The sequence below is a fragment of the Bombus flavifrons genome, chromosome 8 (assembly GCF_040668555.2).
Source record: "Bombus flavifrons isolate JBK064 chromosome 8, iyBomFlav1_principal, whole genome shotgun sequence".
In the NCBI taxonomy this organism is placed as follows: domain Eukaryota; kingdom Metazoa; phylum Arthropoda; class Insecta; order Hymenoptera; family Apidae; genus Bombus; species Bombus flavifrons.
The window spans coordinates 11,092,688-11,108,254 of record NC_138449.1 but is presented as its reverse complement, the minus strand read 5'-3'; the positions used below and the strand labels follow the sequence as shown (position 1 = coordinate 11,108,254).

The window sequence follows — 15,567 nt, the reverse complement described above, 5'->3', positions numbered from 1 at the left end:
GATCGTTTATCAAAGATTAGGGATAGATAAATAACAATAAAATTTCGTTGCGAATTCATTTATTGATCAGTCGAATTGCAATTACAATCCATAGAAGTTTTCCTGTATTCGATATTCAATGTTAGTAATTAATGAATTAGTGAAACACCTAATAAAAAATATTTCTAGAATGAAATATATTGAGGTGGCAGCATACGTATATTTGGAATTAAGGACGTCCTAAATTGAAATATCAAGTAGTAACACCGATTGATGTAGCGGCATCAGACGGCTTTGATGCTACGTTTTCTAATAAACGTTTATTTAACATAGTATCAATCATGAAGACTACATATAGTCTTTTTGATAGTTCGGAGATTCTTAAATGATTCTGTAAAAATTTAATCTTGTAACAGGAAAGTTTCGTATCGGAAATAAATAAAGATTCAATCGTTTATGAAGAAAAATTTGACGTAACGCTACATCTATCACGTGGTAATTTTTGACAGGCAACCTATTTTTTATGCGAACCTTGCTTCTTTGGGGCGAATTCTAATCCTCTTATATAATTCTTCTTTATTTGATATTTTTCTGAAAAATTAACATTCACTTGACTTAAGCATAAAGATGTTTATATCTCATAAAACGTTAATTCACTACTTACCCGTAAGTAATTTGTACACGTATAAAATCTGATTCCCTTGAACCAGAACACTCGGAGTTTTCTTTCCTGGTTCGTCCGTAATTGTTGCACTCGCTCCAATGCTCTGGCATTCCTTGCTGAACTCTTTAGAATTTATACCAAATGTTTCTAAATTGTTTACTAGCGTAACCTGTAATATAAGTACTAAATAAATATTAACGTTTCCATAATATTGTACGTATTGTAATTTTGGAGATCAATTACTGTACCTTCTTACCACCGGATCGGACGGTGACTCTCATGTCAATAGGTTCCAATTTGCCCGTGTGTAACAATTTATTTCCAGCTAAAGTGACTTCGTGCATATGCGTCATACGTCCAATAAACTTATTTATTCCATCCTCCATCAACACAGTTTCCACATTCGCTTTGGTTTTCATAATACCTGCGAGTTGCGGGTTTAATTTCAGTATCCTATAAACAAAACCAATTAAATGATCATACCAAATCACGATAAAACACATAATCGACTAAGCACTGCTTACTTTCCATCTTGAAGATTCTCCGCTTTCACATATTCAGTAAAACATTTTCTGATTTCAGCTCTTTTCATAATGTCCCCTTTTCTGCAATCATTGTATGGGAGTAAAATGTATATAATTCGTGTCATATAATACAGCATAATGGTATATGATGTAACAGTTGTCGACTTCTGCTCTGCAGAGAAAATCATTCTTTTTGCAATTATTGTATCGCGGCAACATGACACATCCTGAGTGTGACACTATACTCACTCATATCTGAATTTTGATAGTACTGGCAAAACATCAGCAGTTACTTTATAACATTCGGACACAACTGCCGCATTAGAAACAACTGGCTCCTGGATTGGTGTATGTTCCTCCACAATGACTAGTTCTTTTATAAGAGGATGATTAAACTACAAAAAGGTATAGCATAATTATATTAAGAGTAAGTTATGTTCCAACAAACTTCCATTAAAAAATCTTACCTTAATCGATAATATACTTTCAACACCTTTAGTTACAGAAGTGTTAATAATACCTTTTGCTTTCATTTCTGCTAAAAACAATGATAGCTTTTTATACCGAGATTTTTTTATATCTATGTTTTTATCTGGTGGACATGCAGCTATTAAATGGTTTTTAAAGAAATTGGATGTCAACATAGGTAAATCATTAGATTTTACTGAAGTTTTACAAGCTTTTAAAAAGCAATATTCTAACAAACTGTCCATTTCCTTTAGTGGATCCACAGTTGCTTCTTCTTGAGCAGTAGATAAATTTTTTATTTCATCAGATTCCTCTATTTTATTTTCTTCCTCGCAAGGAGATTCAATCTCTGATACTCTATCATTATTTATTTCTAAATCGTCCATTATTTCAACAAGTGATTCTTCGTTATTATCATTACTCGGCTCAGTTATTTCATTTATATTTTCCAATTTATCATTATCTGTATCAATATTTGGTGGTCCTAAGTCTGGCCTTACAGGAGGCTTCCCTAATTGGCAAAGTGTATCACCTATTACATGTATAATTTCTACACATTTTCCGTGTCCTCCAGACATGTACATGTCTTCGCTACAAAGAGCGGTAAAGCCAACAGCAACCGGTGCCTAGGCCAAAAGGAATTATAATTATACCTCTTTATAACTATGCTAAAATAAGAATAAACTTTTATAATAATGTACCTTATTATCATCTGTGTTTACTGAAACAGGTGTACCCTTTTGTAATTTTCCAAAAGAATATAATGTTACAGGCTCCTTGATACTGACTCCAGGCAACATTAAATTTGCACCTCCAGCTAGTTTTGCTACAACTGGAGGATAGGTTGTAAAAGTCCTTAACAAATTTGGATGATGCCATAAAGTGAATATAGTAGGTAATAATGCCTGATGCAAAGATTCAAGTTGGAAAAACATGGGTATTTTAGCTACACAATATACTTTTCCTGAGTGGCCACTGTAAGTTAAAATTTTCATAACGCTTATCGTCTCTTTCTTAGGAATCAACGATTGCGTTTCTTCATCTGTTAGCGTCGGATATGCTGCTAAAATTTCTTCGCATAATTTTTTCCTGATCATAAACAATATAGAATTCATTAATATACATATAATCTCTTGTACATATAACTCACTATAACTAAACAATCAGATTATACTAACCTTTCCGTTCCTTTCAATTGATTGTTAGATTTTACTTTAAATTGTTTTATAAACATTTTGATGTAGTGAAAATACAAAAAAGAAATGAGTTAAAAAATCCGAAAGTACACTGTTAAAAATTCGGCTATATTCGAGATACAGGTTATCCAACCCTTTATCTGCTTTTTTAATCGTTGTAGTTCTAATCAAGATAACTAAACTTTGTTACGACGCAACTATTCCGCATGAAACATGCGTACAATGGTTGATCAATAGGTTGCAAAAATCAACAATTAATATAAAAAAATTTATGACAAGGGATTGAATAGGATCAATAAGCGTTAGCAATTTTTCCAGCGTATCTGTTAATACATTAATACGAAAATCCTACATAAAAAGATATATTAACACTGTCATCTTTCTGCTGACAGTTGGTAGTATAGTTATCAACATTCGAATCGACACAGGCACAGGTCCAGCAATTCGCCTAAATTTTGGTGGGGGGGCTGTTATCATTTTGATCTATATTAGTTCTCTCATTAGCCGCATGGCGCTACAACAAAATTCTTCAGACAGAAGCTGGGCCACCACACATTCGTGTCTTTCATGTTGATTTATCACGTTTCAATTTCCGGACGGTTTGCCTTAATCTATTTAAATGAGCGTCGAGACCTGTTTATATGACCCAGACGCACATATGCGCCATGGTCGTATACACCCGTGATATCCATTGAGGAATTTTGTTGTAGCGCCATGCGGTTAATAAAGGAACTAGGCTACATCAAATCGTGAGCAAAATGATAACACCTGCCTCCATAGGAGTTGTCGGACCTGCGTATAGTGTATATGACTATGGAATCGACTTTACATTTAATCTTAGTTAATTGAGCTCCACTTAAATATGGAATATTTATACAAATAAGCATTTATCTGGAAATCCATCTAGATGAACCCTTTCTTCAATTGATTCAGAAGAAGTTTGTGTCAAAAACAAAAGGCATTATGTATCATACATGATAATAATTTTAGTTGTATTTTGTAGTATATAATATAAATTGTGTCCTCTTACGGCACGCGGGAAAAACACGATCAAATATACTGTGCGATCTGTAGATCATTATAACCTCAAAACGTTGCATTATGCATAATCAATCTATGAGAAGTAGCCTTTGAATATAGTGCAACTTTAAGATATTATCGCTATATCCTTACTTACATTTGCCACTGACAGAATGGCAATTATGAAGATATTGTTACGACCAGCCATCACGAGGTATACGGGGGTTAGAGTGAGTTACATTTCATACGCCATTGTTATATTCGATTCTAGTTACTGTATTTCAAAGTAATACATGCCTTCTTTTGTTTATTTCATAGATTAATAGAATTGAATTCATTCTACTAATGCAAATTGAGAATGTAGTAATAATTTATTTATTCGATTATGTGAAGAGATTTGCGTTTATTGATAATTCTATTCTTTACCTTATTCTTTTTCTTCTTCTTTCTTCAAATGCCGTTTAAAAAATACGAATTAAAACGAATTACCCTTTATTTAAAAATTTGAATTTTTATAAACAATTTTTGCTATAAATTATTAACGAATTTAGTGTAAACTCTTATTAATTATTATTTTAATTGAAAAATAAGAAATGTATATTATATATATATAATTTTTTGTAACACATTGCGTAAAAATTAATTCTGGATTATAATTATAATGCTAATCAAGACAAATGATGCAAAATTTATCAGACATTGCTTTATGTGCTAGTATAAAAATATATTGCATAGCATTCATAACACGATGAGTATATTTTTACATCTTACTTCAAGGTCTTGTGTAGCTGTTTTAATATCTGCTCCAAAAATATGAAGTAACTATAGATCCCCTTATGAAACATATAAAGAGCGTTAGTCTCATTTATACATATAAAGATACAGAAAATAATGAATATTAGCGAAATTTTTCTTTAAGGATTATTATATTTAAGAAGTTTCTTGATTTTCAGCATCTAAGTTCTAAACCAAAATTTGGTTTACTCTTTGATATTGATGGCGTAATAGTGCGTGGCAAAAATGTATTACCACCTGTACCAGAGGCTTTTAAGCAACTTAAAGGAAAAGATGGCAAATTTCGTGTACCAACTGTGTTTGTTACTAACAGTGGAAATGCATTACGTAGTCAAAAAGCAGCAGATTTATCTAAATGGATAGGAATTGAAGTGAAAGAATCACAAGTTGTTATGGCTCATTCACCATTAAAATTATTCGAACAATTTCATAATAAACAAGTATTAATAACTGGACAAGGGCCAGTTAAAGAAATAGCTAAAGAATTGGGTTTCCAAAAAATAATAACTATTCAGGAACTAGTTAAAAATTTCCCATCTTTAGACTATGTAAATGTGAAAAAGAGAAATCCAATATGTGGTCCTGTGAATCCAAAGTTTCCTGCAATAGAAGGCATTGTGTTATTTAGCGAACCAATTTCTTGGGAAACCCCATTACAACTAATGGTAGATCTTTTAATGACTAATGGCATGCCTGCTGGTTTATCTGATAATATCCCATATCCACACATTCCAGTATTGGCATGTAATATGGATTTATTGTGGGTATCAGAAGCACCAATTCCTAGATATGGGCATGGTGCTTATCTGTTATGTCTGGAATCTTTGTATAAAAAGGTTACAGGAAAAGATATGATATATTCTGCTCTAGTCGGAAAACCTAGTGAAGTTACATACTATCATGCAAATCAGATGCTCCATGAGCATGCTAGAAGTATTGGAATAGATCATAATGTTGATACTATATATGCTATTGGGTAATTAATACTTTGAAGATACCAAAAAACTAACATAATTTTTTAAATTAAAAAGAGTATTAAATTCAACATAATTTTACAGAGATAACATCAATACTGATATTTTTGGTGCAAATTTGTATGATAAATATCTGGCATATTCCGCGAAAGAGGAAGCATTAAAGTCTGATAAACTGAAGAAACTACTGAACAAGGATATCACTCCGCCTAGCGCAAAAGCTTGTATTAGTATTTTAGTTGAAACTGGTGTTCATAAACGAGATTCGGATTTTATAGCGGAACATAATCCTAGAGATTTCTTACCAGTCGAAGAAAGCCTGATCAAGCCTGCATTCGTAGTGGAACATGTTGGCGAAGCTATTAAAGTTGCGTTTAAGGAGGAAAAATTCGACTGAATTAAAATATATATAGAATGTATTTTTAGACTTGGAGTGTTCACATGCTAATATCGATTAAGGGGAAAGAAAACAAGAGAAATTAGATGTATCTTCGGTAATGTAAGTATTACGTTAATTTCGTCAGCCTTTTTTTGAGACAAGGAGCTGAAGAAAGCTGTAATTGATTACATAGACACTATACTTTATTGAGCGTTTTACTTTTTAAATCGTTCTCGTCACTTTTATTTGCCATTTATGCCATTTTATCAAAAAAGGGAAAAAAAAGAATTGTGTCTAATGTAATCTTACGCTAATTAGTTACAAAATTTTTATTTATCATTGCGAGTCAATCATATTTGCGGGCAGTACAAGCTTGTACATTAGAGATATTAATTATAGTTGAAGTGGTCTTTCAATCTATAGAGACTTTTATGTATATTCGAAGTTTTTATTATTTATGTTATACAATTATAATATTTAGAAAAATGTTCGAAGATAATGTTATATGTATATATATATGCACTCATATATCGAACGTATACACAACAATTTTTAGTTCTGTTTTTAATCATGTTAATTATTATGTGACAATTAAATTTTTTAATATTTCATTTCATTTCATAATCGTATCGTTTGATCTTATATCGTGAGGATAAATCTTACGTTTATATCTCCGGAAAAACAGCTGGAAGATTTTCCTAACAGTCCTGAGTACGTAAAAAGCGTTCGATCGCGCTTCATGAAATGAATTAAAAAAGAGAAAAAATAACAAAATACGAAGTTCATGGAATGTGCTGTGTTTCAATCGAATACAATTGTAATCTAGTGATAGACAGATTATTTAAACTATTCTGTTTAACATTCACTAGTGAATATCGCTTTATACACAGAACCTTGTCTAGTCCTACCAAACAGTTTCACCGTGCATAATTGTATCGACCCGTAGTAGTGATCCGTTATTGAATGAGGCGTGAATGAATTAGTTACCAAATTATTAAACAATTTCACCTTAATCATTATATACATGTATAATAATTTAAAGAACAGAGAAAAGACCACAACTGTTCTATCCATGTGCATCAAATAAGTTCTATGAAATATTATAAACGCACACTATATAGAAGAATTTGATTCAGCTGATCATAGATCATAAAAATGAAATAAATAGACCACACAGAAATGAAATGAAAACAAAAAATATACCAAGACGTCTATTGAGACGAAGACTGACCTACATAGAATCAAATCGATTATGAACATTTGCAGTAGTCGGTCGATAACTTGTTTTAACGTTAACGAATTATGAGAGAGGAAAAAAGAGAAAACATTGTTTCTGCTAGCGATAGAAAATAACTTAAAATTTTGCGAAAGAATAGCGCTCCGCGAAATTAGTAATGCTGTAGATAACGAAGGCAATTATACGCAATTATACGTACATAATATTGTAGAGTGTTGCGAGATTGAAAGCAATACAAAATTATACTGTTTTTTAGCTATAAAAGTTATTTTATAAGAGCCTTATCCATAAAACAATCTGTGATTTTTATAAATAAAATTAGAACAAGTGTTAGTAAATTTTGTGATTACTTATGTTCATTATTTCTGCATTGTCACTGGTGTATTTCTTTACTTATTTATTTCATGAAAGTCACAGATTGTGCCAAGAAATAATTCTCTAAAACCTTTTTCTGGAAAAAAAGGAAAGAAAGGAAAATGTCAAAAGGAATTTCGATTTCCTCTCGAAGATCATCTTTGAGTATCGCCTGTGGATCTATCACGTGGAAGATAAAAGACACGCATAAAAATTTTCCATATTTATCCTTTTTTATTTGTTGTTTGACACGAATCTTACACTCTATCTAGTTAAATGAACGAAACGTTCATTGAACCTATATTTTCTTTTATTGCACGTCTTGATTCTTACCTCGTGAAAAAACGACAACGTGATAAATTAATTTCCATTATAAATATTTTCTAACGACGTTTAAATGATTAATGAAATTAATTTTCATTTTAATGGTATATTTTCGTATCGAAAACGATTTATATGATTTGTCGCGTTACTTTGGGTTTCGATCATTGTTATTGGAACAAACACAAACAACAACAAACGGATTTATGTCGTATATTCTTTGAAAAGGAACAAATTTTCTTCTGTCTATCGCAACAAAGTGTAATTGTAGAAACTAGATGCAACAAAATATACAATATATTTTTCGTTAACAAACTACCGATTTCGTCGGACGAAAGTGTTTCCCTTCGCGTTACCATTTTTCATGTACTTACTTTCTCTGCTGCTTTTCAAGCGGAATATCGGTACGTAGACAGAAGAATGCGTTGCATAGAGAAGCTAAAGATGCACATTGAATAATACTATTTTTTTTAGATGGTGTGCAGAAAATTGAGTCGAAATTAGTCATTGCTTCTCATTATGGTGGAACATGCAAGACGTCTGGGTCTCATGACCTGTGAATTAAACCGTCAATCGTTTGATGAAATAATTCAATTACATATCGGTTCATCGCTGTTCGCGAAGAATAAATTTAGTTTCACGTTGAAAGGTTTATCAAGAGTTCATGGATGTTTGTTTGAATGCATACATTTCCTAGTTCAATAATTACGATTGACATTTTTATATTAATTACCAGTGTAAATGTATGAAGATAAAGATAAGAAATAGTTTTCATGGTATACGAGTCTACAGTTTTCTACAATCTACGATAAAAAAGTAATCATAAGTGGTCTTTTTGTGTTTAGAGTGCAAGTTGACGACAGAAAAACCGGTTTCAAGCAAATATGTGAGTTATTTGAAGTGTCACCTAAAGATTCGACGGGTGTCTCGCCTTCTTGGGTTAAAAATACATCCTTACCAGCAATCAGTAAAACCTAACGAGCTAAGTAGCACGGTTCTATTTACACATTTCCGGCAGCAGAAGAAATCGACCGAGATTTCTTCGGGATGAGCTTTGCGTGAGCCTCTTCTTGGACACCAAACGTGCCGCTCCATCGCACATGATCTTAATTTACGAGTTCATTAATGGTTGAGTTATCGTAATTGACCTCATCGCCGCGTTACTAATCAGCGTTGTGTACTCGAGTTACGTCAGCCCGTGAACGGAATTAAAAACGTAGCGTACGATCATCGTATTTGTGAGACTTTTTAAAATAAAAGATTGATGATAAAAGATTGCAATAAAACGGAAATGATTCACCAAATTAATATTGATATGACCTCAAGTATGAAATAAAAGTAATTCGATTTCTTGTAACAGATAAATGACATCCATAATGAGAATGTTGCGTTCACTGATCCAGTTTGCGAAACAGGTTGTAAGATTGTTAATCAAGGTTGATGAGTAAAACCACTGACACCTAGTAAGGGGATCGTACTTTTGTATGTTATGCATTGACTTTTTTATGGACTTTTTATGTTCCTTTTGTACCGTTCGTTAGCCTAGAAAATATAAGAGAAGCATGAGAAATTAATACTTATTAATTAAATAATAAATGAAAGTAATAATGAACCGAAATTTTTAGATCTTCAGCCAAAATTTCGTCGAAATCGATGCGTAACACTTTGCTCGGCTCGTCCATAAATGGACAAACCGGTTATTCATTTCTGTGCCATGATGCACGCCTTGCGGTGCAGTGAAGTCGCGGATGTCATTCCTAATTCAAAATTCAAGGCTCGTCTGAGCATAAATAACTGGAATATGGTCCGAAGATTACTGTACATTTGAAAGCCTTTTCCCGCTTGAAGAAAAAAGAAGACGAAGAAGACAAGACATTTAAAGTACGGTAGTAAAGGAACTAAAGAAATACTCTATAATAAAGTTTCAACGTTTTTGTATTTCCCAATCGCATCGTTTATAATCAAAGCCGCTACTACTAATCCACTTGTGGTCGAGTAGTTTATTAGAAAAGTAAAAGTAGCTCGATATCATTGGTAATTAATCTTACTATCCGCGAGTTGCACACCCACGCGGATGCGAATAGGGTCGTAGGTAATTGACCCGCGAAAGTTTGCTTCTCACGTTTAGCCACTCTCGTCGCGAGAGACGTTTCACTGTCACCTTCTCCCCATTGATATCTCGTGATGGTCTACCGCGATTTTATGTAATTAATCACTCGCTATAAACCACCGACTGCGACAGAGAATCATTTCTAAGAGAAATCACTCTCTGTTCTACACAATCTTACGAGCATTTCCCTCGTTAATATGTTACACAAAATATGTACAAGATTTCTAGATATCCTTTCCATTTCATCTATTACCCATTCAATATCCACATTCAATAAATTAATAAAATCAATCATAATTCTAACACTCATCTGTACTCGCGTTCCTCTTCCTACGTTTCTTCTCGTAACATTCCACGGCTTTCTGAACTTGTTCTAAATAATCCTGGATCGTGTTCTCCATTGTCAAATCTCTCGAATCCGACCTGGACAGAGACCTTTTCTGCACGAGAGCCGTGAGCATCAGAGTGACCACAGGGAGAGTCATTCCCAAGAGAAACGTTGGTGTCATGATATTCTTCAAGCCGTGTTTCTTGAATCCTCGATACAATTCTCCCCAGATACCGTCCCCTTCTTCTTCGTGATACTTACCTAATTTGCCGTACAGATGAGGTTTTATTTTGCCCGTTTTGGCGATATAATTGTAGTAATAAGGATCATAGGATTGAGCGTATAGCTGAGAATAGTAAACATCTTTGGTTGCCGGTGGATGATCAACTTCAGGGAACCAAGCACCAGCGTCTTCGTACGGAACCGGAGGGTTGCTGATAGGTGGTGGCCCACGATGAAATCCTGGTGGCTTCGTGTAGATTACTTCAACGGGTGGACCTTTCTGCTTGAACGGCACTGCTTGAGAAAGTCAATTGCAAAATTAGTTGCTAATTAAAGTGAATATTTATCTCAAGTGAAAATTATCAATTACGGCATTGGATAAGAAAACTCTCACAAATTCCCTAATTAATGGCCTCTCTTACAATGCGAATTGCGTTAAGAGAAGTTTCCCTAAATTACAGGATTTAGTAATCGAGATACAATTCTCGATTGCTAAACCCGTTTCACCGTCATAGTTGACGTATCTCGTGTTAATTAGCAGATTCGATAAGATTCTCAAACATCCAGAATATCCGTATAAGAAAGTTTCCTTCACGCGCAGCTTAGTCTTGTTAATTCCTTGTTAATTAATTCTCGATTACGAACGCGTTAGTAATATATCACCTGGAGGAACCGGACCGGCGTAGAATCCTGGACCACCCCTGGATTGCGCATAGGGAAACGGCTTTCCACGCACCCTTCTTACGCGTTGATACCATCCAGGATAGTAGACGTCGTTCCTTGCCTGAATTTCGGATGCGTACGGTTGTAACATCTGCTGTTGCTGCATCAGTGACGCGGTTGCCGGATTTGACATAGTCGAACGAAGATCCACCGAGTTCACAGGCGTACCGTAGGTCGGTTGATTAGCTGGTTGGCCAACTGGAAAAGTTTGCGGCGCCTGCCTTTGTTGCATGAGTTGCGCAGTCAAGTGTTGGTTCACCGGAGAAGACACGGTCTCCTGATTAACACGTGTTACTGGCTGTTGCGTTAATTGCTGTTGATTGGCGATCATTGCTTTGGCATTCTGAGGGGTTCCTCGGCTTTGTAAATAATGGTCCAGAGACAGACGTGATTCCTCTGGCGTCTTCGAATTAAGAAAAGAGTTCAAGGCAACTTCAACGTTGTTGACGGAGGCGATTCCTTGATTGTACGTATTCGCAGACAGATGACGACTCGATTGAACGATCCTCTGTTGCTTCTCAAGGTGCGACCATGTATGATTCACTGGATGATCATCGATGGAAGTTTTTATCGGATTTGCATATTGGGATGAGTTTTTAGCGTCTGAGAATAGTAGATGAACGTTTTGAGGAGATTCTGCCGAAGCATTGATCACGTCCACTGTGGTTTCTTGTCGTCCTGCAGTTTTTTCGGAGAATCGTGATTCCACAGCCGTGTACTCGGTATCCTCCGTCAACGGGTTACCCTCGAAATTCAATTGACCGTTGGCTAATCCAATCACGAGGACCAACAAGATCGTTGCCGCGTTCATGGTTCTGGAATTAATGGAAAACCTACTGACTCTCCGACATTCTGTCGAGTCCAAATTCCTACACGTCGTGAAATACATAGATATTTTTATCTATAGAATTCGATATAGAGACTTGCTCTTTTAGAAGTTTGTTGATTGACAGTTTCAATTTGCGTTCATAGTTAGAACGATTAGTAAGCAAGAAGAACTACATACTCTCGAATACTTCCACTTATATGGCTGCTGGTCAAAGAGGAGAAAGAAACTAGTTATGCAGAAATGTTCACACCGATGTCGTTACGCGTTTAGAATGATTATCAACCAACACCTTTCTTCTGTTATCTATTCTACTTTTCAACAACTTGTTCTTACTTTCGTGTGAGAAAAAAACTGAACAGTGTCTCGTAACATTTTTACTACTAATACCGCGTTTCTGACTCGAATTGCGATTCAATTAAAAAGTACGAGCATCGAATAATCGACACGGTAAAAGTAGACGTACCGATATAGTAGTACAATGTACATTCATGAATCGACCGGCACGGGTTAAAGACTGGTGTAACACTTTCTTCGGTCAAGGTGAATGCAACCACGCTGACATGAAATACGCTTCCATTAATCGTTTCCCGATGAGAATACTTCCTCTACCACGTTGTTAAGATTACATACTATTGCTTCTTCTATCGTCCAAGTCTTGACAGAGTATGTTGCTCGTAAGACGTTTAACGATTTATCCAGAAACTCATGTATCTTTCATGCTTTTATTCGAGAAGATCGTAAATACATGCAGGAAGCATCCGGAATATTTGAATTTGGCGTAATAAACCGGCGAATTATGAATCGAGACATTACCACAGGGCATGAAACGCAGATTTTGGATCGTAGGATGCTAGCTATAGATATCTCAAAGCCGATCTTTAAAATGGAATTTTTAATGAACGTTCGAGAGCTTGGTGAAAAAGAGACGATGAATCATTGAAGAGAAAACTATCGAAATGTCTCGGATGAAACGGCGGAAAAAGTCGTTCGGAGAGAGTGGCTACGTTTAAAAAGCAGTCCACGTGCGTACACTGCTCTTCATCCAGAGTTCAGGGTCATCTTTCAATTTTTCCAATCATTTTTTTTTCTCTTTCTTTTTTATCTGAATCGGCCAAATAAGAAAGATCACCAATTCCATGTTCGATAATCTTCTATTCGAAATAAAACAGAGATAAATAGAGGTTCTTCCGCCTATTTATACTCGTATCTACGCTGTCGAATATTCTTTTTTATTGGTCTTTAGTAACAGTTATTAATGGCAATCTTCGAAACCAAGACATGGAAATTTTGTGGCTTATCTGCAAAAAGTTGGAATTCTAATCCGCGAAACTTTCTAAAAGACCGTTAATCCATTACGAATTCAACTATTGGCCGAAATTCGAAAAACGCCTTGATTTCTTTTCTGTCGGTTGACAGCGACCGCTGACACCATTCGTGAAACGTGTGCTTTGTCAGACTTGAAAAGCAAACTAACTTTTCAACGTCGGAATACATTGAGATCGTGCTGCATAGATCTCTCCAAGATCGTTCATAGGAACGTACATGGAAAAGAAACAGAAATGCCGTGTACCGTGAATGATAACTATTCAACGGAACTGTACACGAAAAACGAAACCGAGCTGGTATCGCATAGTTAATTCAATTATTTCGTGGAAAATTCTTAGAAACACGATACTTGTCAATGTATGTCAATTTATCAGCAGTCGAAGATGGAATTGTTTCGAGACATATTAAATCGAATTGTAACATCGAGTCAAATTAAATTAGAAAAGTATAAAAATTATTTTTACTCACACAGTTGGCAGAAAACGTTCCGGACGTTCGAACACTAAATTTTTCGTCCCGTCGCAAATTTCTTAGTTACGATCGAACATCGAACATCGAGCAGACCGATCCGGCCGATGTAGCAAATAGCACGCGAGAGGAGACCGTCCATCGGTCCGACTGGAACCAGGAATACTGAAGATCCACGGATCCGATGAGAAAGCCATTCACTTCGACCACGCTCCCTACCTTCTCGTCGAGCTTGTAATCCCGACCCCTTGTCGTTCGTTACCTGGATGAAATTGGTGTTAAATCAATCCGTATTACTTTCAATTCGTCGAGCGGCCTTCCGGGACCATTTTGAATTTTTTCCCTGAACAATGGTCCCTCTTCTTTTGTCACGAATGTTCGAGGAGAAAGTGAACTGCGAGTGGAAATCGGGCAAAGAGCGTAAAACGATCCCGAGCCAGTTACCGTACGATTAATTAGGATTCTCCGATTGTCTGACACGCCTATATAGGGAGATCTATTTTTATTCGTGAATGAAAATATTTTTATTTTGTTTTTATCTTTGTATTTCGATTACAGTAGTAGAATGTATTTAACACTGGTAGAAAATGTCAAGAGCGTTTCAAGGTTATCGATATCTTTAACTTTTTCATCATTTTCTATCGTCATCACGATCGTACCTTCTAATTGTTAAACGACAAGGTCTTAAGCAACAACATCGATGAAACGTGTAATTGTGTAGCTTACAATCGTATAATCTTTGAGAAATGTCGTTCTTCCGCAGTTGCGGATGCTAAATCACTTTTTCCGCGATCATTCGAGCGCGTACGAGTCGCATGTGTCTCGACTAGCTGTGCACTACGGGAATAACAGTCTCAAAGAGAACTGGTGCTTGATTGTTATGGGAAAATTAATAAGTCGGATCCGATGCACCATTTTCGTTAATCCTGTTTCCTCGATCTATCCACGAACCGTGGAAGATCCGAGGCTATCATCGAGCGTGAAAGAAGCAGTTATTGATGTAACTATATATGTAACGCTGTAACGCAATGTAAGACAATTTTACGCTTCTATTTAAATTACAAGTTTCTCTTTTCCCCAATTTGCAGCGTCGTGGAAACTTTTGCATCGTGCAACTCTCGAAGAAAAGCGTTAATTAATGGACGAAGTGGGTCAGCTGGAGTATGTTGTTCCGTAGATCGGGTATAAACGCGATACGAAGCAGACATCGGAGGATTTCTGTCGAAACACAAGCAAATCAAACGATAGTTTAAGCATTTTGTTTGTGCTGGCTTTCGAACGATTGCTCACAACGACGCGACGTCATTGTAGATGCAAGTCGACACGAATCTCGGAAATTAAACATCTCGTGGACTACTTACCTGACTCGACAAAAATTGCTCTGGTTAGAGATCGTGCTCGCGTCGTACTACTTTATTAGCGCATTACGCTCGCGCTATGGATTTTAGAAAAAGAAGCAATAGGGCAAAAGATATAATGAACACCGTCTGATAGCGAGATAGATCGCTGCAGCTAATTCTCTTTCCACGACACTCTCGATACGTGGTCCACAATTATGCTAATCGACCCGTATATATCTCTTCTCCATGCATGATCAGATAATTCCAAGATGAATGCAAAACGCTCTGGAACGAACAACTTGCGCCAAAC

The 15,567-nt window shown here is 35.6% G+C and overlaps 3 protein-coding genes across 7 annotated transcripts; 1 reads left to right on the top strand and 2 right to left on the bottom strand.

Moving 5' to 3' along the window:
• Positions 1-42: 42 nt before the first annotated feature.
• Positions 43-3,448, bottom strand: eIF2D (eukaryotic translation initiation factor 2D). Of its 2 annotated transcripts, none has more exons than XM_069118945.1 (8): positions 2,814-3,448; positions 2,337-2,724; positions 1,635-2,261; positions 1,417-1,562; positions 1,168-1,356; positions 892-1,096; positions 644-812; positions 43-570 (listed from the first exon to the last, which is right to left on the bottom strand). In XM_069118945.1, exons 1-8 carry the CDS (start codon positions 2,867-2,869, stop codon positions 494-496), a joined length of 1,857 nt encoding a protein of 618 aa, XP_068975046.1. In that variant the 5' UTR covers positions 2,870-3,448; the 3' UTR covers positions 43-493. The 2 variants fall into 2 exon arrangements, with proteins under 2 accessions (XP_068975046.1, XP_068975047.1); XM_069118946.1 differs by having other exon boundaries at positions 1,168-1,248; positions 2,814-3,289.
• A 189-nt stretch (positions 3,449-3,637) lies between these two features.
• LOC138182767 (haloacid dehalogenase-like hydrolase domain-containing 5) lies at positions 3,638-6,644 on the top strand. Its single transcript, XM_069118948.1, has 4 exons — positions 3,638-3,769; positions 3,835-4,081; positions 4,805-5,622; positions 5,705-6,644. The coding sequence occupies exons 2-4, from the start codon at positions 4,025-4,027 to the stop codon at positions 6,015-6,017; spliced, it is 1,188 nt and encodes a 395-aa protein (XP_068975049.1). The 5' UTR covers positions 3,638-3,769; positions 3,835-4,024; the 3' UTR covers positions 6,018-6,644.
• A 1,063-nt stretch (positions 6,645-7,707) lies between these two features.
• Positions 7,708-15,527, bottom strand: LOC138182592 (uncharacterized). Of its 4 annotated transcripts, XM_069118608.1 has the most exons (4): positions 15,279-15,527; positions 13,918-14,179; positions 11,235-12,109; positions 7,708-10,865 (listed from the first exon to the last, which is right to left on the bottom strand). In XM_069118608.1, the coding sequence occupies exons 3-4, from the start codon at positions 12,103-12,105 to the stop codon at positions 10,321-10,323; spliced, it is 1,416 nt and encodes a 471-aa protein (XP_068974709.1). In that variant the 5' UTR covers positions 12,106-12,109; positions 13,918-14,179; positions 15,279-15,527; the 3' UTR covers positions 7,708-10,320. The 4 variants fall into 4 exon arrangements, with proteins under 4 accessions (XP_068974709.1, XP_068974710.1, XP_068974708.1 ...); XM_069118609.1 differs by lacking the exon at positions 13,918-14,179; XM_069118607.1 differs by lacking the exons at positions 13,918-14,179; positions 15,279-15,527 and adding an exon at positions 12,587-12,718.
• Between the last annotated feature and the right edge of the window lie 40 nt (positions 15,528-15,567).